Consider the following 22,392-nt stretch of genomic DNA (forward strand, 5'->3'; position numbering starts at 1 on the left):
CTCCAGGTTTAGCATCTATGACTTTTATGGGATGTTTGGAGAGGGGTGATGCCATGGATGGGGCTCACAGAAGCCAGTACTCAGGGGAGGGAGCTGCTTAACCTGGGCATCAAACCCAGTGCTTGTATAATGTGGTATTTTTATCTAGCCTCAGTTAGCAGTGTTGGAGCAGTCAGTGTTACGCTCACCCCACAATTCTGTCAACACTTCCTTTTCTGCTGGCAGGACCATTTTGGAAGGGTCCCGGTGTTTGGTAGTAGTTAAATCTGTCATTGTTAAGGATAAGAGAGATGCTGGCCGTTGCACAGAGGAATCCAGCCTCTTTTGGCCTGACATTTCTACGCAGCAATTAGTTTATGGATTTTAGTCCATTTTTCTCATGGATTTTTGTCTCAAGCCCTCACAAATGTCTTACATGCCCCTAAAGGGACTCAGGCTGCTGCTTCCTTTTATAGTTGCATTGTTACTTGTCATTGTCCTCCCTCATGTCTTTCTTTAAGAGTGCATTCAAAGAGCTCTTTGCATTTTCCTGGTTTATTTTTCTTTTCCCTTTGTTTTTAATACTCTGTTTCACATTTTCCTTAATTCTCTCCCTCTTTTTCTCCTCTTTGTCCTCCCCCCTGCATTCTTTTGCTGTGACAAACCTGCTGATGCATGCTTAGAGCAGTGGCAGCAGCCACGCTGTGCTCACCATCTGGGACGGGCAGATCCTGCAGCCTCCCGGAGTCTCCAGAACCATCCTGAATTCACACGCTGTACTACAGCCACCCCATCACCTCCCAGTTTCCCAGTTTTCTCCATGTGTGTTGCTTTTCTGTTGGCCATCCAGCACAGACTCCTTCACCTACTCAGTGTCTGCCCAACTGAGGAAAGTTTCTAAGATTCCTCAACCATGTGGCTCAAACCCTTCAGCTGGAAATCGTGATGGATTTAAACTGAAAGAGGGCAGATTTAGATTAGATCTAAGGAAGAAATTCTTCCCTGTGAGGGTGCTGAGACACTGGCACAGGTTGCCCAGAGAAGCTGTGGCTGCCCCCTCCCTGGAAGGGTTCAAGGCCAGGTTGGATGGGGCTTTGGGCAACCTGGGCTAGTGGAAGGTGTCCCTGCCCATGGCAGCGGGGTGGGACTGGATGGGCTTTAAGGTCCCTTCCAACCCAAACCATTCTGTGATTCTATGATCTATGATTTATTCCTTCACCCCCTTCCTCTGCTCCCTGTGGAACGAGAGAGAAAGCAAGAAAAACATGGTCCATGTTGAAGCTTTAGACACAAGTGCTCCCCACTTTTAACCTTTTTATTTTTGCTATTGAAATACATTTCAAAGTAACTGAGGAGACAACAATGCAGTACATACTTTTGTCATATTTCTACACAGTTCTTCCTTTGTTTATTCTCTACTTTTCCTAGCTATTTATTCCCTAAATGTGTGGGCATAAACCACCTGGAGAGGTGCCTCTTGCTGCCCCCATGGAGAGCCATGGTGCTTCTGCAGTAGGGCAGCCCCGTAGCTGAAGAAGAGGCGGAACACGCAGGTGAGTGTTTTGTGGTGCAGTGTGAGCTGCTCCTACCTCTGACCAACCCCTGGGAGAAGACAGCTATCTCTTCCCGGGGGTACAGATGGCAAATCAGAAAGGACCGCTTTTCTCTTTGGCTGCTCTTTCCCTGCCCCTTGTGCCGATGTGTTTGGTGGCTCTGGGTATGGGATAAACTCTCAGTTTTCTTGTAATAAAAAAGACCAAAAGGAGAAGGGCTTGATCCACATGCATGACATCCCTTCTTAGCGCAAAGCCCATGGGGAAGTCAGAAGAAAACTTGTGTCTCTGAAAATATTTTCTGAAGGATGTTTTTCTGAGAGACAGCTGAAAACTGAGCCAAGAGAATGGGTAGAATTAGCAAAGCCATTTCCCACTGGCTGCAGTCATGAGGGCAGACCAGGTGGGAGGGCAGTAACTCTCCCATTGTGAGCGAGACCGTGTGGTAACGACAGGGAAGGACCCTGCCTTCCTTCCCTGCCCGGAGGTCAGCAGCAAATATTTGAAGCTCACTTATGGGTCTCAGGGTGGCAGCCTGTAACAACACCCCACAGCTGTGGCAGGGAAGAACGGATTTGGTCAGGGCATTATGCCTTCTCTGACTTCATCCTCGTCTGGATAGGGGGGATAGTGATCTAGGTATGGTTGAATAAAAACTCAGGCTAAAACAGGAAAAAGAGCCGCAAGTGTGAGATTTACTGGGTGTGAAGGCTGAGGCTGACTCAGAGAGAGGATGGAAAATGGTAACAAGTCAGTCAACCATTTAAAATATCCTTCAAAGCTTCAAAAACTGTGCTTCCTTTGGATTTTTGCACATTTATATTCCTCACCCTTTATCTAAATATTTCAGTTCAGTTGCAAATCTTCCTTGATCATAAAAAGCCTGAAAACACTGAATAAAGCGATGGCAAGAGCAGGATTCGAGGAGCCGGTGTGAGCAGGGAGTTCTGCATATTCAAAGTTCAGCTAGTGAGAAATAACCATCTGGTGAGCACGTACATCTCTGCTCCTGGATAAGCCGAGGATGAATTGCCTAATGGGAGCCGGCGCTCAGCCTGAGAGCGAGTAGTTACCAGGGTAAAGAGAATTACATAAGAGCGAGATCTGCACTTATACATCACTAACTAGATGTAATCTTTGCACTCAGGCTGAGGCAATCCTGCTGCAGCACAAAAACACTCCATGCCAGCGTAAAATAATTAGGTATTTGTCTTTTTGCTTACCTGAAGCACAATTTTGCTTCACAGAGTCCCCCAGCTATTGTATGCAACATCTAGAAATATGCTACTGTGAAATGTTTCGACGCTTTCTTTCTAATTATAGCTTTCGGTATCATTCTCTCGGTTATAAGCAGGGTGAATCAGAACAGAAACGTCAGGGAGGGTTGAGGGAAGAAGCCTTTCACTGACAGTGAGCATCAGGACAGAAGAAATAGGGTGTCTTGTAAGGCAGGGTGCTGCAAAGTGCTCTTGTTTAATAGGAGATAGCGTCAATTTGCAATTCTGGGTTATTCTGAAAAAATCCTAAATTTATAAATTCTTTGCAGAAAAGGAAGGGAACTTCCCAGCCATCTGCCTCGCTGGCTGCCAGCAAGGCTCGCACCTCGGAGGCACAAAGGGTTCCTGCTTCAGGCAGTCTGTGCTACTGGCTGCGGCACAAGTGCTGGTGGTGCGGCTCCAGGCTGCCAAGGGGGAGGAACCAGGTGGGTTTCTTAGCTGGGTTCCACCGGATATTCCTGCGAAATTGCGTGACTTGCGTGCGCCGTTCGGATTTCATCAAATCTGTGAGTTCTGACCAAGAAATTTACTATCAGTTCTTTCCTAGGCAGCTCTTCCTTGTTCAAGAGGAAGGAAAGGAAGGAGATCGGAGGGACCTAGGATGGCTGAGGAAGGTGGGAAGAAAGCAGCAGGCACTAGGTTTGAGAAGGGAGGGGAAAAAAGAAAGCTGGAAGACATATGTGTGCAAATTATATTTTTAGATGTGAACGAAGGCGCATAGTTTTGCTATGGGTTTATTCTGAGTTACAGAGGGCAGTTGCACACCCGGTCAGTGAAGGCACATAATCTCCAAGGCATGAGTGAATTCAGCTCCGCAAAGCAAAGTTCCCAAAATAACATATTAAGCTGTCAAACCAGTATGACTGTTCCAAATTCCTTACTAGAGAGTTAAAATTTATCCTTAAACTGGTGGAATAAAATTAAAATTTGGGATGGAATATAGGAAATCAGTACTTGCATACAAGTTCTGCTACCTCTAACAAAAATAGAATTATCTTTCTGACATGTAAAAAAGAAAAAGATGATCAAATACCAAATCTATTGAGAACCGGGTTATCAAGTCATGTATATTTTGATTTCTCTCCAAATTAGAAGTCTGAAAGCTATTACTGGATAAAATACACGTGTAAATATCAATGTTCTAACCTGCTGAAAGGTCACTCCTATTGTATTTTATTGTTTAAGTCTAGAACAAATGGCAAACTCCTGCAAGGTAAACCTGGTGGGAGATGCCAGCAGTTTTTTGAGATAAAGCCAAAGACACGGCCTCAGGAATAACGTCGCCAACATCAAAAATGTCTGGTAATTTGGAGATGCAGCCAGGATTCACTTTTGAAACTATCAGCTCTAGTAACTATTTTCAAATTCAATTTTACTACGTGCCTTCATATACTATACAGGCACCTGTTTTATTCCTTGGAATGCTGCTGTTCTGCAGAACAGCTCTGCAGGTATGAAAATCACTTGTCTCTAGAAGTCTTTGAAAATCTTTTTTTTTTTAGTCAATCATAATCTTTTCTTACCTATGCAACAAAAGTCTTTGAAATGATACGTGTCTAGCTTCATTAAAGCTTTTTTTCTGTGTTGTGGAAGTACATTACATGCTCCTAATGTGCTGCAGTGCACTGTTTTGTTTAAAATATGTTTCTGTGATCACCAAAAGGTCTTCTGACAGGTTTAGGAAATATTCTGGAAGAATTTGAAGTGATATTTTCTCCCAAATTACTTATTCCTTTTATTTTTGTATCTTTTTATGCAGTCTAATCTACAATAGTTATTTCTGGAAATTACCCATTGTTGTACAGTTGTGGCAGCATTTAGGATTTACCCCACTACTTGTTGTTCACTTACATGACAGCTCTTCCATCATCGTGCCTAGATGCCAAGAGCAAGGGTTATGTTTTCTGAATTATTTCTAAGCACAGAGATGGCACGATTCCTTAAAATAAGGAATATTTCTTTTACACGACTTATCCAAGTTCATCTGGATCTTATATGTGGGTGTGTGAAAAAAAATACAGTTGTCCCCATCTTTTCTACAGCTAAATATACGTAATTGTTGGTATGTTTCCCAAAACACAGGCTGAGGTCCAACTTGTTCAGTGGAGTCAGAGTCTAGTAAATAACTAGTCTGGGAGAGACAAATCACATTACTCCCCCCCCCCCAACAGTTTCTGATGTTTATAGGGAACGAATTTAATTGCAAATGGAGACAAATTTCTATTTCAGTCTTCAGAAGAAATTACATTTTACTTGTGCTGACTCCAGTTCTAGTTGTTTGTCTGCTGGACAAAGGGATTTTCTCTAGCGTAAGGCATCACTGCTCTCTTTGAACATCTCGGGTGCTTTTCTTTTATGCTGATTGAGCGAGAGAGGATGGATCCAGCTGGTCAGAAGAGGACAACTTTCCCAATGCAACACCTAGCCCGAGGCATTAGCAAACAGAGTCCCCTCTGTCACCTCGGCCAGGAACAGGGAATGAAACGATGGAAATAAAAAGTGCTAGAACATCTGGGAAAGCCTAAAATAAATTGTAGGAACTACAGTGGAAAAAAAAAAAAAAGTCAGGTATCAAATTATGTAAGACCTGCGAGGGAACAGCGAGGATGTGGGCAAATACGCTTTTTTCTGTCAGTGAGCCTATAAGGGCAGTTTAAGGAAGATGCAGACTTGCAATTTTTGAGTAGAAAGCAAAAACAACGAGCTCACAGCCAGCACGAGGACTGAACCCAAGGGCTGGTGGAGCAGTTATTACCCGCCTTCTCCTCCCAGTATAGGAATGGGTTTTGCGCTGCACGACCGCTACTTGGCTGAAGAGTCCTTTGGGTCAGGATGACCATCCTGAACTCCAACCCCACACACGCACCGTGCTGGCCAGTATCGACACGCAGAGGACATGTTGATAGTTTTTTTGAGCAGCGCTCAGGGAAATATTTTGCTGCCTAAGAACTGAAGGAATTAATGGGAATCTACCAAAGGCTGGGGGCTGTACAGCCTGGGCATGAGACCCTCCATCGCGCTTTTCTCTTTATCATACACAGATGTTTCCCGTCAGGACACTGGAAGGATCGGTTGTCACAGGAGTGGTATTTCTGACGGCTGCTGGCTGGCCCTGTGCCATCGCAAGGGGTTTTTATGAGGGATTATTTCCGTAGAAAACTTTATGTCGAGACACCATCTACGATCGTGGCTGTCGAGGCAAGCCGACGGTCTCGTTTCCCCTTCTCCCGCGCTTCGGGCATTACTGCCCGACGCTGGTGACCCGGCTGGGTCCCGCGCACACGATTCCCTCAGGGAGGGCCCTGGCAGGGGCGAGCGGCCGCCGAGGCGGGGAGGCCGTTGGGGTGCCCCGAGGGGACGGGGCGGTGCGTGAGGGGGGCGACCGACGGCGGGAAAAGGGTCGCCCGAGGGAGCCGGCGCTGAGGGGCGGGGCGGGGCCGGCAGGGGGCGGGGCGAACCCCCCCGCGCCCCCACAGCGAGGCGCCGCGGCGGCAGGGATGACATCACCCGTTCTTCCCAAAGAGGCGCGCGCTGATTGGCGGGGGGGAAGGCGCCGGCTCCGCCAATGGGCGCTAGGCAGGGCGGCAGGCCGGGCTGACGTGCGGGCTCCTGGCCGTATGGGGGTTTATTTTGCTTTGGGCTGCTCCAGCCGCCGCCATTAGAGGAGCCCGGGGAGCGGGGCGAGAGGCTCCCCCCGCCGCGCCGAGTGGGAGCGCCCGCGGCCGCGGCAGCCCGCCGCGTTGGGAGAGACCATGTCCTGAGCGGGGAGAGGACGCCGCAGCCAGCGGGCCGGGGTTGGGGGGGGGGGGGGGGGGGCGGCTTCCAGCGCCGAGCGTGTGCCTGAGGGACGGCTCCCGGCGGCGGCGAGGTAAAGCCCCTCTCCCCTGCCCGGGCAGCGCTGGGGGAGGAGGGGGCGGTGCGAGGAACGGCCGGTTGCCTCCCGCGGGGGCCTGGCGACCAGCCGAGGCAGCCCGCGGTGGTTCCCCGGCCGGTGACCCGCCGGTGGAGCGGCGCAGAGCGGGGCCGGGGGTGGCCCGGCTGAGGGGCGGTGTGGGGAGTCGCCTCCTCCGCGAGCGGCTCGGGTCACCGTCCCGCGTGTGGAAGAGGGGCTTGGCTTCGGCGGTGAGGGCAGCCCGCTCGCCTGCCGCGGGATGCGGCGGTTCTCCCTCCGTCCCAGCAGCTCCGTGTGTAACAGAGCTTTGGGAAAAGCTGCGTTACAGCAACAAGAGTCTGGGTACAAAGGCAGGAAACTCTGATTTTTCTCTTGTGGCTGCTTCCCCAAATGCTGGGCTGCAGTACCTCGGTCTGCTGGGGTGAGATCATGCCTCTGCTGCCTCCCACTTCTTTCCCCCCTCCTTTTTTTTTTTTTTTTCCCTTTTGGATATGCCTGTTTTGATCTGTGTGCCGTGCTAGAATAGGTGATGGGAGCTACTTGCGTGTAGCTGTGAATTCTGGATAGCAGAACTTCCATGATGTTGCCTGTAGTACGGTATCACGTATTGTCGATACTTTATCAGAAATAAAGTACAGCGTGGGAAGTATTTCGAAACCGATCTTGTTTTTGTGAACTGAAGTTTAAAAAAAATTAGAAAAGTTCGATCAACGAGTGAGGCAAACCGTGGTAATCTACGCTTCCAGCGACTTTCTGACTTTACCTTCGCAGTCCCCCACTGCGGCAGCTTCCTGCCAGGATCAGGTAAACTTCTCTGCGGAGGTCATGGATGTGGCTGTGAGTCCTTCCTTCGGCGTGACCAAAGGACCCTTCTCCCAGCCCTCAACCCCCCGCCTCGAGTGCTCCGTCCCCGCGGTGGTCACTGCTCTCCTAAGAGCAGCGGGTGGGAGAAATGATGGGAGAAAATTAATCTGGGTCTCCTGCATGGCGGACACAGCACGGCTGCTGAGAACTTTTTGCTGCCATGGTGCCTTTCAGTGATGACAATAATGACAACTTTTTCTAGAATTCTTGAGAGTCGATGTAGTAAACAAATGTTGTTTGACAGGCTCTGTGCTGTGCTTGAACAGTCTCTACTCACTAGCTACCTACTGTGTCATAAGTGGTGAACCTGGCATGTGAGTTTAACACATTGATACGTTTGTTGGTGCAAAAACTGAAAGGTGAGATGTCTTTTGTGTAATACCTTAACTTCCTCCTTTCTCTAACACACACTGTGCTAAAGCTTGTTCTGGTGTGAGCAGAACCTCTTAACAGTAGTTTGGGAGAGGTTTGTTGCACTTAGTTTTGCTTTTCCTTCTGCTCATCTAGCGTTTTGTCTTTGACTGTGGAAGAGATTTGTGAAGCCTATTTCTTTTTTTTTTTTTTTTTTCCTCCTTTTTCAGTGGTTACTTGGAGAGGGGGGAAACAGGTAAGCAGCAGGAGGTGTTCTGGAACTGTTTTACTTGCCTCTTTCCAAAGGCCAAGTTGAATTGGTGTCTCAGCATGCAGAGTCTAGCATGTCATATGTAAAAGATCACTCCTGGTTTAAGTCTGTCACAGCGTTAAAAGAGAATAATGCTTTTGGATGTGTTGCGTTTTGTAGGATTTGTGAAACTTTAATTATGCGGTGTAGTTCTTTTGAAGAAAAAAGAAATTATTACCTTTACTTTTCTTACGCCGCTTAAGTAAGGACAGGCAGATGGGGATGACCGATGAGGCCATAATCTGTTATTGTAGAGTTGTATCCATTAGCATTTTCTCAGAAGTATAATTAAAAAATATTAATTTAATTGGAATGCCGAGTGGCATAAAAGCATCAACGGGATTCATCATAGAAGCATGACTTAAATTGGAGACTAGTTGAAACACAAAATTGGTCAAGGCAATATTTTCAGTCTTAGTTAGCCTTGTGCATGGCAATTGTGCGTCATTTGATATGTAAATTCCATGGGGACGGGAAATCCCATCCATCTTCGGTGTTCTTTGCAAGATGGATCTGTAAATAAGTCAGACATGTAAATAGAAAATACTTGACTGATTGTATGGGAGCTTATTTTTAATACAGTCAATCAAATAATCAAATGTACTCTCAGGCACTTTAATGTGAGATTTACTGGCTCCTTCATGTGGTATTAACTTAGGTGTTAATGTTTCTCTTTCCAGCTTCTCTTTGCCTTACCGGTTTTGCACAGGGCTGAGATTATGCAGAACTTTAGATCAATACATTCTTCATTGTGATGTACTGTCAACTAATTGCAGCAAAGCATTTAAACTGCTACTGCCAGTTCTGTTAGTAATCTCATGCCCCTTCCTCCCCCCAGAATTTGAAGACTGGGTTATTTTGAGCTGTTCAAAATTTATGTCAACAAGTAATCCTCATTTTAACTGCATGAATTATGATCCAGAGTCTCCTGGTACTAAAATGGAACTAAACTTTAGTTTGGCAGCTGAAAATGGCTGGCTTAGATGTAACAGAGCTCTTAATTTTTATTTTTTTTAAGTAGTACTACATATGAAGAGAGAAATGAGGCAAAGTTGAAAAGAGAATTTTTTTCAACACAGCTGATGAAGAGGTTACCACTTCACTTGTCAAGTGGCATAGCTTGGTAAAATCAGTTAAATAACAGATAATTATAACTTTGTAATGTCAGTTGAATGGAATTTGTTATACCTTAGAAAGAAAACTTCTGTCTTCTAATTAAGATCTCAAACATTAGGAATTCAGATGCTTTCCTGGTACTTACTCTTTTTCATAGCACTTCTTTCATAGCTGATGTTGCCTTAACTTGCACAGAATCCGACTGATTTTGTGACTGTCTTGACTTTTGCATCATCAGTTGCTGAAGCACAGCTTCTTGTATGTATGTAGTTAATTCATTTGGAACTTTCATGAAATACAAGCTAAATAATAGGACTCATCTCTTTGGTGACGAACAGTTAACATACTTTAAAAGAAGAGCTGTAGTGCTTCAACATCAATTCTGAGAACATGTTAGTCTATAATAATACAGATTATTTTTTTATTTTGTGGCATGGGCAGGTTTTCAGAAGCTCTCTAGTCAAACTGGAGTTGTATCCACATGGCATTTTTCAAAGCAACTTTTTTTTCTTGTGCTTCTGTTCCCTTTATGCAAAAAAATCATTTTGGTGAAGACCAGAGAGAGGAGAGGTGTGGAGGGGGTGGAGTAGGGAATGAGTGCAGTGACATTTGAAGAAGGAACTGTCCTCAAGAGTGGGCTGATACAGAGACCTTGGTTCAAGAAGGCAGAAGGAATGGTAGATTTTTTTTTTTTTTTTTTTTTTTTTTTACAAGGAGCATGGGAGGGTAATACATTGGAAAGAGTGGTAGTTGCTGGCATGTGCAGAGCATCTTGCCTGTGAAGCAGCCAAGTTTGCAGCCCTTTTGCATCTTCTACTGTACAGCAGATATAATTAAGTTGGCATTTTTCCCTTTGGTTATTTGAGTTTATCCTGATATAATCTGTTCTGCTTGTTCTTAAAACAAGGGTACTATTGCATCATTTTTTAAATTTCTAGTAATGTGGAATTTTTTTGTGCTGAGAGTGGCTGCTAATTTTGCTTGTACTCACGTGTGTGTTTTAAATTAGCGGAAGTTAGTACTTCTAAGACAAATGCTGGAGAAGGCACCGAATTTACATCTGCCTTTAAGGTTGAGTTCAGAATTGACCTGAAAATACCTGAATTAACGAGAGCTAGGTACGAAACAAATACCAGGCCTGCAACCTGCTGTCCAGGGGGTGGAGGGACTGGAAGGATGGATATGAGTCTATTTTGGTAAGTGTAAATAGGACTTCTTTCTGAAACTGTCAGTTGTGACCAAGGAGGCTGCAGTCTTTTTTCTTTTTTTTTTTTTTTTTTCTTCTCCTTCCTCCCACTTGTGGTAGAAGCCAGTACATGATGATGTTTTATTTGGGTTATGTTTGCCGTTGGTTTTGTAAACAGATGTTAAGGTTTAAAAATCTTCCATGTGAATCTTTGACTTCAATTTGATTTAGTGTCTAGTCTTGAGTAGGTGTTTTTAATGAAGCAGAAAAAGTCCAAGTTACTGGGGAGTTCACAGACATTAAGAAACTTTTCTAAGTTGTGTTGTTCTGCTGTCTTCTAGATATTCAGAAGGTAGCTTTCCTGAGCTAAAGAAAATTGTCAGAACCATGGTTTACGTGATGCTGGAAAGAAAAATAAACTTGAGTGGTCTGTTTTGTTTTCAGTAGATCAGAACTATTATGATCAAGTAGTTTTTTAGTAGCTTTGAAGTTGCACACACTTTTGTAGGTCCATTCATTTAAAAACCATACAGCTCTTGCTTGCATAGTCAGTTGATTCTCTGGGAAGAAAACCGACTGTCATAAATCTCATAAACATGGATAATTCTAGCAAAAAATAGGAAATTTGCTTTGTGAAAGTGATTGTCAGTTTATGAGAGAATCCTGTTTCTTGTGGTTGTAAAGACTCTTAAGTGCGTTGTGTAAGCGTTGACTTGTATGTCTTTCAGGCTAATGGGCTTGAAAGTATTTCTTCTGTTTCCATTCATCTTCCAGTATCTAAGCAGGGATTCAGTACAGACAGCTGGCATATTTATTAGTTGCTGCTGAGTTACCTCCCTGAAACAGCTTCAATCTACAGGTCTGAGTCTTAAGTCTTCTGCAGTTTCAAGAAGGATTGAGTATATACTTGTTTTCATGCTAGGCCTTTTTTTTTTTTTTTTTTTTTTTAGTCCACACTACTGTGATAAGTCAGGAGTACTTTGTACTAGGTGTCTTAACAATGTCTGATTGTCATTTATGCCGTCTGTCAGATGGGCCTGTGGGTTTAGGTTTTGGCTACAAAGGCTTCTCCTTACTGCGTGCTTGTTGAGAAGTTAATTTTTATCTTGCTGAAGGGTTGGGATGGTCTGCTTGACTATTTACATTTTTTTGACCCCCTCATTACTGTTTGGCTTGGCAGGGATAAAAATAATTGTCACCTCATGGCTTTTAAATGGTTTATTTAAAGAAGGTTGTTCAGTGTTGTCTCTAGCAGAAAGTTATTCCCACCTCCCAAAAGCAGAAGGTTTACTGTTTTAGAGCTGTTACTCTGAAACTTCCTAGCAGCTCAGAGTACCTTGCAGTGACTAACTTGGGGTTGTTGAAGATGTATCATGAACAGATTACTAATCATAAGGTTAAAAAAAAAGTTGTTTGTTTTTTTTAAAAAAAAAATAACATTCCTTCTCCAGAAGGAGTTTGAATTTGTTTCCCCAGTGATACTTGATACTAGTTCTTTGCACTATGCTAAGCAACAACATAGGCAGTAGTGGTTTTTGTGTGCTGTGGTAATAGCATTTTTGCTCCCCCAGCTTGTTTTGATACTTTGCTGTCTAGCCAGTATCTTAAGAAGAACTGGATAAAATGAGTGTAGCTTGTATGGCTTACTTGAGCTAGAACTAGTTTTAAATATAGCCCAATTGCAAATGCATATACCAAAGACAGTCCTTAACTGTATCTGCAAGTGGCTTGCCATTAATTAGGAGGAAACTACACAGTAGTTGATGTCGAGTGTGTGTTTCCTTGTTTCATTTGGAGGCAGGTGTTTTTTCTCAACCAAGTGGCGACTGTGTCTGCATGTAGCCATGATCTGATTTATTGTCAGCTAGTACTGAGGAGGTCCAGAGGATAATTGCTAGAACTGAATGTCAAACGTACAAGTCTTAATACAATGTTCCTTGGCTGTTGGACAGGTTTAAGTGTGTTAAAGTTTTGATGTTTGATTCCACAGTGCGTTTTTATTCAGAGCATAACATCTGGTTTTCCTCATCTTGTGGATGAGCTGAGATCTAAACACAATGAGTCTCATGTTTTTGGCATATAGTCTAAACACAGATAAACTTTATTTTTGTGTTTGACCTCACTTTGTATAAAGAAACCTCTTGTTCAACTTCTGTACTTTGTCCAATGCAAATATCTTTACAACAAAGTTTTAGCAGTTCTGTTGTGTTTTATTACGTATGTTTGTTACTGTATTGTACATCTTATCTTGAGTCAGTATTCATCTGTTGCTGACTGTTCATGATGATCAGATTCATTAAATGTCGCTGGCTGTAATAATGTGAACATTCTATCATAGCTCATTATTTTGAGTCACTTTGCTTGGTTTTTGATTAGTATTGTGTGGGAGACGCTGTGTATTATGTAACTGTTGATCTGCTTACTCTGGTTTTCCCAAATGGTATTGGTTTCTAAGTAAGCAATCGTATTTAGTCCATCCTAGTGTGTAGTACATCCTATCTAAACATTTGATCACTTTTAATTGAGTTCTAAAACAAAACCAAAATACCCCTGAAAAATTTAACTCTCCTGAAATAAGAGGCCTGAACTGCAAGTTGCTGCTAGTGTTTTTTATAGGTTGTTTTTAGCAGTTAAGGTATTCCTAGCTTTTAGTCATGAATTTAATAGAGCTATATGTAGTTTCACCCATTTGAGATGAGTAACAAATAAAACAGAAACTTGTACTTTGCAAGTTACACAGAAGGATTAACCGTAGTGGTTAAGAGCACAAAAATGCTTCAAGGGATAAACATCAAAATAAAAAAAGACAGCAGAAAGAGTGAATGTTCAGTGTTGTCAAATACTTGTTAATTCTGTGATGAGTTTTCAGCTTTTACAGAGGAATCTCTTTATAGTTAGGTCTACATCCTAACCTAAAGTTCATTGTCAATTCTTGTATTTCAGATATATCCTGAGATCTGTAACATACCGTTTGCAAAATTAGGCACCCTGTTGCATTAAAACTGCATATAAATTCTCTTGCTTATGAAAAGTCAGACTTCAAGGTTTATTTGAAATGATAGCAGTTGGATTGGAAGTGTGAATAGAATATTAAAAAGAAAGCTGAAGCAAAATCAGTGTAATTTTTCTGAATACCATAAATACCTAATAAAGTAGACTTAAGGTGTTGTAAAATGAGCTATGAATCCATAAGTCAAAATGAAAGCAATTTTTTATTAATTATATTTAAATGAAAGCTATCAGAATTCACCCAACGAACAGGCTTTTAAATGTTTTCATAAGTTACTACTTAGTCTCCCAGATTTTTTTAAATAATCTTTAATGATTTTTTTGTTTTGTTTTAGAGAACTGCATTTCTTGCAGCATGTTTCTTTGTTGAAAGATCAAGTCTTCTGGATTTTAACTAATTGCCCACCTGTAAGAGTAGATGACAAGTTGTATGTAATGAAGAAGGTCATACCTAAAAATGTGCAGTACAGAGTGTTTGTTGACAGCTTAGACTATCAAAACTGAAGAAAAATGTTAAAACTCATTTAACATAGTAGCTTATAAATACTCTAACTAAATATTTTCAGTTTTTCTTTTCACCATTAATGTTATAGTTTGTAGATTGTGTTGTGATTTACATAACAGTGATTTGGTCTTCAGTGGAACTGAGATTTGTGCCAGTCTTAACTGGACGGTGGCTCTCTTGAGACAGCAACATTCTTCCTGTTATCCATGTTACTGGGAGCAAAGGAACAGCTCTGCTACTTAGAAGAGCAGAGGTGATCCCTGTGTGTTTTGAGAGCAGTGCTCTTGCTAGGGTGAGGATGGGAAGGATAATGTAGTTTGACAAAAGCCTCTGTCTTCCAGCATAGTTCTAGCTTTGTATCTGTATTTGGTAAGTTTCTGCGCTCTGTAATGATAGCTACAGTCTGAGACCAGTTCCTACTGCAAATAGCCAGCTAGTGTTCTTTAAAGAAGTAAACACTGCTGAAGAAAAAACTCACCTCAGAGCAGCTTGCAGAAAATTTTCAGTGCTCTCTTCCTGAGATGACAGAATGTTTTCTCCTTTCTGCTGATCTGTTTAGGACAGTAACCTTTCATTTTTGATAAACTGTCCTAACAACCAAACCAAACTCTGCTTACTTTTTAAATTCCTTGCTTCAGTGTATTCAGACTAATACAGAAAGTGCTTCTACATTTGTGACTTTGCAATAATCTTTCCATTCTTTATTATAATACATGGTTATTGCCCTTACTGCGAAGCGTCCAGATTCAGTGCTGATCTGATTTGGTTGTCCCACTGACAAGGTCAATGTTGTTAATTTTTTTTAAAAAACTAATTTGCAGAGATGACAATGGAACTTATTGTTAGTTCCCTTCAAACTATGGAAGCCTAGGTTCAAGTTTTATGCTTTTAATATACTGAGCTGTTGAGGCTTATGCTGAATTCTCGAGAAAGCAGTCATGCAAGAATTGCGAATAGTTGAAGGTGGAGTAAGTAAGTTAAGAGAAGAAGGTCAGTAAAATTCCACCTTGTAGAATGTGAAAACCAATTCTTAATACTTGGCAATAAATTTCAAATCGGTTATTTAAAAATGTAAGTTGTTTTTTGTGTATTGACAGTGTGATGCTTCACAAGGACTCTTGGACCCGGATACCAGAAGTGAATTTGAGCCATGTTAAATAGCCGACGTCTTTCATGTAAGAAATTGTTGAGGAGGTTTTCAGAGAGTTTACAAGTTTGAAAGAAACAAATTGGCCTTTTTGATTTAAGCTTGTGTACAGCTCTGTTATCTTCTAGACATTCCTACTGGCTGTATTCAAAAATTGGCAAAATTTTTGTTTGAGTCCCATGGTACAGCTTATATGAGCTTTAAAAAGAGACTGTGGTTAGAGTCAGCAACAGAGTTGCAGTGTTTATAAATGTATTTGTTTGGAAACAGTGAAATCAAACCATTGCTGTGTTTCCTACTGTGAACACTTGACTCAAATTCATCTTTTAAAAACGTTCTGCAGTCTTGCAGAACAAAACCAGCAACAGCTATCTGAATTCAGACTAGTGCGGGTTTTATCGTAACCATTTAAGGTGATAATCCAGATGTGTGATTTTAACAGGTTTTCCTTTTACAGCTTTAATTAGAATGCTTATTTGTGTATAAATGAACTTCAGTTCTCTAAGTAGTATGCTAATTTTTATGGGTAACTGGAAGAGAAGTTGAGGTAGTGACGTACAAGGGGGAACACTTCTGAAAATGTGTCAAATTATGTGGGGTTAATCATAGGCAGTTTTTCTTGAAAAGCTGTCCATCGTCTGTATATATAAACTTCACAGCAACATTATCCAGCTGTTAGTGAGCAATTACAGCTGTCAGATTCTTGGTAGATGTGCATTTAAATACACCACGTTTCATAATACGTGAAGAATACAGTCAGTGAAAGTGCTGCTGTTTGATCTTTTGCTTTGACTTGCAGTCCTGTTCCTCTCCGCTCCTTCTTGTGGTTTGGATGTGTGAAAGGGCTTCTACACTCATAAACTGTTGAGTTCATAGATTCTGTGTTTGGTTATAGAGACCTCTCTTTCTTTCAGAACAAGATGCTTCTCCTTTTGTTCCTCTGAAAAGTTGCTTCAGTGTTTTAAAATAACAATAAATAAACCAGCCTGCCTTTCTTTTTGGAGCAGCCTGAGAGGCAGCTCAGGGGGGAAGGAGGGTGGATCACTTTTGCCTTGCAGGTCTTGCTGAAGGCTGAAGTTGATACCTAAGCTCCCTCTTCCCTGTAAATACAGAAGCAGTTAGCTTTGCTCAAAAATCCTTACACGTGAGCATAATGAGTTAAGGTGGAAACATAGATTTGATTGGTATAATTACTTAATGTTTCTGCCAGCACAATTCCAGCAAAAAATCCGTAGTGTAGACTGGTCTAAAGCAGCATCTGGCCTGTTTACGGGGAGAGGCTTGATCGTTTAATGAAATGGAGCTCGATACTGTTCCTTGTTTGAGCCAAAGGAAAAATAACGTCTGGACACAAGAATTAAATTGAGGGGAGTATAATATATCCTGTCATAAAAATGTTATTTGAGGATTTCATTGTTTCTTCCCAATTTCTGTGTTCCATTTTGCGTTTTCCCATGCACCTAAAAAAAAAAAAATCTTAAAAGTTGAAACAAAGCAAAAGAAAAATTTGTGACTCTTCTACGTGACCTTTTCTGACTGACTTTATTTTGTAAAAAGGTAGTCTGGTAATGTTTTGAGTTTTCTTTGTTACTTGATTTATCAGAATGTAATATATTCTCCTCTTTAATGTATTGAGTACTCTACTAGTCTGTCCAGGAAGTATCTAGCACACTACATAAACTGATCAATTGGAACTTGCTTGGGAGTTTTGTGGGTTTTAATTTCTTGTCTGCTCATGCTTTTTGGACATTAAGGCATGCACCTGCACTTCACAGTCACTGTTCTGCTATTTCTCTGTGAGAGGAGGTACTACATGATTCAACTTCTCCTCTGCAAAGAATCTAAAATAACAAGTTAAGTTGAAGACAGAGTGGGAAAGAAGTAATTCTGAAAAAATGTAACAAGCTTCAAACTGCTCAGTAGCTGGATGGTGATCCTGTATGGGCAGTAAATCAGATGGTTCTGGTGTCCCTGGGGTGGGGTGCAGTTCAGACCAAGACCTAAAAGTAAAAAAAAACCTGAGATGTGAAAGTGCTAAATTTCCTCATCTAGCTGTGCCATAGTGGGTGTTGGCAGAGCTATCAAAGAAGAGAAATTGCATTGCTCCATTGAGCCTTTTTATATTCTTTACTTCATAGTAACCTGAGGCCGTGTGTTCAGAGGTGGTGAGCTCATATCTTGGAGGCTTTCGAAGCTGCAGATACTCAGCCTGAGAATTATGTCTGAACGCATCTAGCGTTTTAAGGGGTGCAGAAAATAATTGCAGCTAAAAACCTAATCTCATGAGATATGTGAAAGCTTTTCTGTAACACAGTATGTACTGTGCTATTTAGTTTCATACGTGGTATCTCAGTATTTGTTTAGGTCGTTTTTGCAAGCAGCTGCTTTTCAACCCCAACAACAACCTCCTTTCCCAGTTTTAATGTCAGTAAAACATGATGCTTTCTTTTCTTGCCCCATCCCAAATGTGGGTTGGGATTTGTTTGCAGTGGGAACTGCTGGGTTTAAGGCTTTATAAGCTAGGGCAGGTAGGAGACCATTTAGTTACAGATCCCTCTCGAGCTTCATCACACATTGGTACACAGATCTGGCTTTTGATTGAAAGCATTACCTACTCAAAACATACCAGCTTCTGCTCAAGTAGAGATTATTCTCAAGCTTGTATTGGGCATTGAAGTACAGGAACAGCCACTTTCTGGTTATCCTTGGTAGCACAACAGCTCTTGGTGGGTCTGCTGGTGGCAGTCAGCAGGTGCACAGGCAGCGTGCTGCTTCCTTCTCTTTTCTGAAAACCACGTTCAACTGTCTTCCATTTCTAACTAGAAAGTGTTAATATCTCAGAAAACTACTGTTTATAGAGAGAATAAACTTATTAAGAAATGTTAAACTCGTTAAAAAACTTAGTTTGGGATTTGGGGGAAAAAGCTTTGGCGAAGTGGAATAGTTAAATCTAATATATAGTGTACTCATATAGGAGGTGTTTTGGCAAAGCTTTGGTTTGTTTATGGAGTAGAGAAACTGTTTTTCCTCCAAGTTTCTGGAAAGTATTCTTTATGAAGTCACCTTTAGTAAAATCAAGTTGATGTGGTATTCTCGTGTATATGTATGCATTTTTCACTTCATTACATGGAGATATGGGGACCCTAGTATGATCTCACTTCTTTTTTTCCGTTTTGCATGGGCATGGACATTTGAGAAACGGTGGAGGGGAAGCAGTAGGAAGTCTATTTGCCTTCTCAGCACATTCCTTAGTCTGACACAGTTTTATAACGTATAGGTGGGAGTGAAGTGCTCTGCAGGCTGTTCAAACACGTCATATTAGAACCCGAGCTTTATAAGAAAGCTTTATGAGTTCCTGATTGCTCATCTTGCTTTCATGCAGAATAAACATGGATCGCTGCTGAAAAGGATAGTCCTGCCCTCTCCTCTGTCCTGGCCATGCGATAGCCTCTCATTCATGCAGCCACCTGATCTGGTGAATAGATCAGAGTCGAGCTGTTGGAAAAAACCTACGCTGCGTGCTGGAGTCCGCAGGAGGGAGATAGTAGGAATAAGGGTGGTGAATTCAAGTGGACTTTTAGCTATACCTTGGTAGAGCAAGGTGTGTGTGAAGGTATTTCAGTGGCGAATGTACTAACTCATAAAACACGTCCTGATCGGAGAACAGGTATAAACTACTTTTTAGTTTGATGTGTCTAGTTTTGAATTTATTCCTGTTGTCTGACTTCTCTTTTGAGTTCTTGTTTACTAGACTCTGGGTGTTTTTGTTAGCCAAGAGAGTTGCGATACGATGAATGAGAATTGTCAGTCAATTGATATGACAAATTTGTATTTTAAACAGTTTTTCATGCTTAAAACAGCACATAATTGAGTTTTATATGTTGGGTTACTATTCTGTGGTAAGGGAGGAAATAGAGTGTATACATTTTTCTATTTGTCCTTTATCTATCTGCCTCACCCTTTCCCTCTATTATGCCCTCTACACAAAGCTTTTTTTCCTTCCCAATCCTAAATTTCAGATTGCAATGAATGTTTATAGAAGTTTTGGTGTGAATTTGATGTTGCTTGGATCTAGTTCTTTTACTTCAGCGGATTGATCACTTGTGTGGCCACTGGTTCTTGATAAATACTGGTTTGTTTTAACCAGTCTATATGTTAGTCTCAGCAGGTCATGACTGAGTTTAAACAAGTAAATTGGGATCAGAATAGGTGTGGCATTTAATGATTAACTTTCTGGTTACTCAGGTCCAGTAGGAAACCTATAATGAGTCTGTTTTCATTTTGTTTACAGGAATAGTTATCTGCTTAGTCTCATCCTTCGTATTTGGCAATCTTAGGAAAAGGTCTGAGCCAGCATGAAGACAGAATCCCCTCTTCAATAGAGAAAAAGTGAGTTGGATTGAAATCGGGGTTTGTAGAATGAAAATGCTATGTTAGCTTGTCAACACACACAGCTTGTGCTTCCTTTCAAGTGGTATTTTAACTTCATAACACTGCTGTTGTAAGTGATGGCCAATCAAGGCCTAGTCTTGGTTAAGCATATGTATAAAATTCTCAAATGTATGCATTTTATGTAAATTCCTACACCCTACTTTTCTGAAAGAACTGCTTACTCACTCTATAACTGCTCACCTGATACACTCCTCCCTTCCTCCCTTCCTCCCTTCCTCCCTTCCTCCCTTCCTCCCTTCCTCCCTTCCTCCCTTCCTCCCTTCCTCCCTTCCTCCCTTCCTCCCTTCCTCCCTTCCTCCCTTCCTCCCTTCCTCCCTTCCTCCCTTCCTCCCTTCCTCCCTTCCTCCCTTCCTCCCTTCCTCCCTTCCTCCCTTCCTCCCTTCCTCCCTTCCTCCCTTCCTCCCTTCCTCCCTTCCGGTCCTGGACTTCATATTGAATTGTTCATATTGTGCTGTATTCATATTGAGTTTTATTTTAATAATTTGTGACTTGTTTCTGTAGCCATACTGGTCTCTTCTCCAGTATTCTCAGTGCTTAATGTGTATCTCTGTTCTGAATTTGTTTTGGAAGCCTGAGTGCAAATTTAAGAAATTCCAGAAATGCAGGACTGAGTTTTCTTTTCATCTCTGCACTAGGAAGTCCCCAATTCTGCATGTAAAATGCTGTTAGCTCATGTACTACTTTTCATAGTAGTTTTTCTCCCCCTAAATGTTCTAATAGTCTCACGGAAAAAAGATTGCCTATTTGCCCAGCCTGATTTTTATATTTGGTGCAGTATGCATCAACTGGGTTAAATCTCATTTACTTTAGTTTTTTTGAAACAGAGCTCCTCTGCCACCATTGTGTACTAACGATGTATTCTGATTACTTAGCTTTCTGCCTGACGCAGTTCATTTCAAGAAGTGCACGATGACAGAGCGTGGAATTAAATGGGCTTGTGAGTATTGTACATATGAAAATTGGCCATCTGCAATCAAATGTACCATGTGTCGTGCTCAGAGACCTAGTGGAACAATTATCACAGAAGATCCATTTAAAAGTGGTTCAAGTGATATTGGTAGAGACTGGGATCCTGCGAGCACTGAAGGAGGGAGCAGTCCTTTGATATGTCCGGATTCTAGTGCAAGACCAAGAGTTAAATCATCTTACAGTATGGAAAGTGCAAATAAATGGTCGTGCCACATGTGCACGTACTTGAACTGGCCAAGAGCGATCAGGTGTACTCAGTGCTTGTCTCAACGTAGGACCAGAAGTCCCACGGAGTCTCCTCAGTCTTCAGGTTCTGGTTCAAGACCAGTCCCTTTTTCTGTTGATCCGTGTGAGGAATATAATGACAGAAATAAACTAAACACAAGGGCTCAGCACTGGACTTGTTCTGTTTGTACATACGAAAACTGGGCAAAGGCCAGGAAATGTGTTGTTTGTGATCATCCCAGACCTAACAACATAGAAGCAATAGAACTGGCAGACACGGAAGAGGCTTCTTCAATCATAAACGAGCAAGACAGAGCTCGATGGAGAGGAAGCTGTAGTAGTGGTAATAGCCAAAGAAGATCTCCACCCACAACCAAACGCGAATCGGATGTGAAAATGGACTTCCAAAGAATTGAATTGGCTGGAGCTGTTGGCAGCAAGGAAGAACTTGAAGTTGACTTCAAAAAACTAAAGCAAATAAAAAATAGAATGAAAAAGACTGACTGGCTGTTTCTAAATGCTTGTGTTGGTAAGTTGTTTGCTGCTACCTTATACTGTTATGCCTGTGGTTTTGGGAGAATGAAGAATTAAAGCATAAACTTGACATTTTATTTTAAACCAGCTTTTTTTAATCTCTGCATTTTGATTTTAAAGAGTAAACCAAATGTAGAAGTTCCTGAAATAGCATCTGCTAGGAGAGGGTGCAGCGTTCATCCATAATCTGGACAGGGTTAGACGTGTTTCCCAACTGTGCTTGGACTTTTTTGACCTTTTGTGGAAATGGATATCCTTGTAACCAAATCCTGTTGTTCTGTGTAGTCATTGAAAGGTGGAAAAATTACAAAAGCAGTCTATGGAACAATGTAATGCATATAGTATTGTAAAAAATGCTATTACTGGATAATTAAAATTACTCTTCTTTTTGCTATGGCAAGATATGCTAGTAGAATCAGCAGCTGCAGCTTGGGAGTATTTGTAAACAGTGTAGAGCTTGCAACAGTACAAGATGCTCTGTCAGATGTTAAAAATAACACCAAAATATGTAGCTCCAAGAAACTGCATGTGTAATACTGACCTTGAAAGTAATAATGTTGTATTAATACAGATACTGTGTTGTAAATGTTTACAGGCTTTCTGAAAGTATTTTTGTAGTCAGCTGCTTCAAAGAATTCAAATACCAGTTTTGTTTTGTGTTTTAGTGCTTTCCTTAAGGAAATTCTGGATAATCCTCCCAATGCTGTTAAAGAACAGAGACATGTGAGAGCAGGGTTTTCTTCAGTTATTGACCTTGTGAGTTAACTTTTGTGCTGTAGCTTCCCAGAAGCAGATATCTTGTGCCCTAGCATACAGACAGGTTAAACACTTGAAATACATAACTATTTTTAGAGTAAAACACTTCATTTGAAACTCTGGTGCTACTGGTATGTCTCATACTGTTCTTTAATGTTTCATGAAGTCTCTTCATGGTGATTATAATTGAAAAAAATAATTTGTGGAGCCGCTTTATTTAGTATCTTTGATCAGGTGTAAATGTTTTTATGGGTATCATGGGTTTGG

The 22,392-nt window shown here is 41.7% G+C and overlaps 1 protein-coding gene across 4 annotated transcripts in view; it reads left to right on the forward strand.

Moving 5' to 3' along the window:
• ZRANB1 (zinc finger RANBP2-type containing 1) overlaps positions 1–22,392 on the forward strand; it is a 70,232-nt gene that overhangs the window by 16,220 nt on the left and 31,620 nt on the right. The window contains exons 1-3 of one of the 4 annotated variants that reach the window (XM_074831505.1): positions 6,472–6,677; positions 19,481–19,578; positions 20,514–21,364. In XM_074831505.1, the coding sequence (XP_074687606.1) occupies positions 20,551–21,364 (814 nt within the window). In that variant the 5' untranslated portion in view covers positions 6,472–6,677; positions 19,481–19,578; positions 20,514–20,550. Of the gene's footprint in view, positions 1–6,471; positions 6,678–6,704; positions 7,506–15,145; positions 15,218–19,480; positions 19,579–20,513; positions 21,365–22,392 lie in introns of those variants that run through there. The other 3 variants (XM_074831508.1, XM_074831509.1, XM_074831506.1) reach the window with 3 other exon arrangements.

This window comes from Strix aluco, chromosome 7 (genome assembly GCF_031877795.1).
Source record: "Strix aluco isolate bStrAlu1 chromosome 7, bStrAlu1.hap1, whole genome shotgun sequence".
NCBI classification, from domain to species: domain Eukaryota; kingdom Metazoa; phylum Chordata; class Aves; order Strigiformes; family Strigidae; genus Strix; species Strix aluco.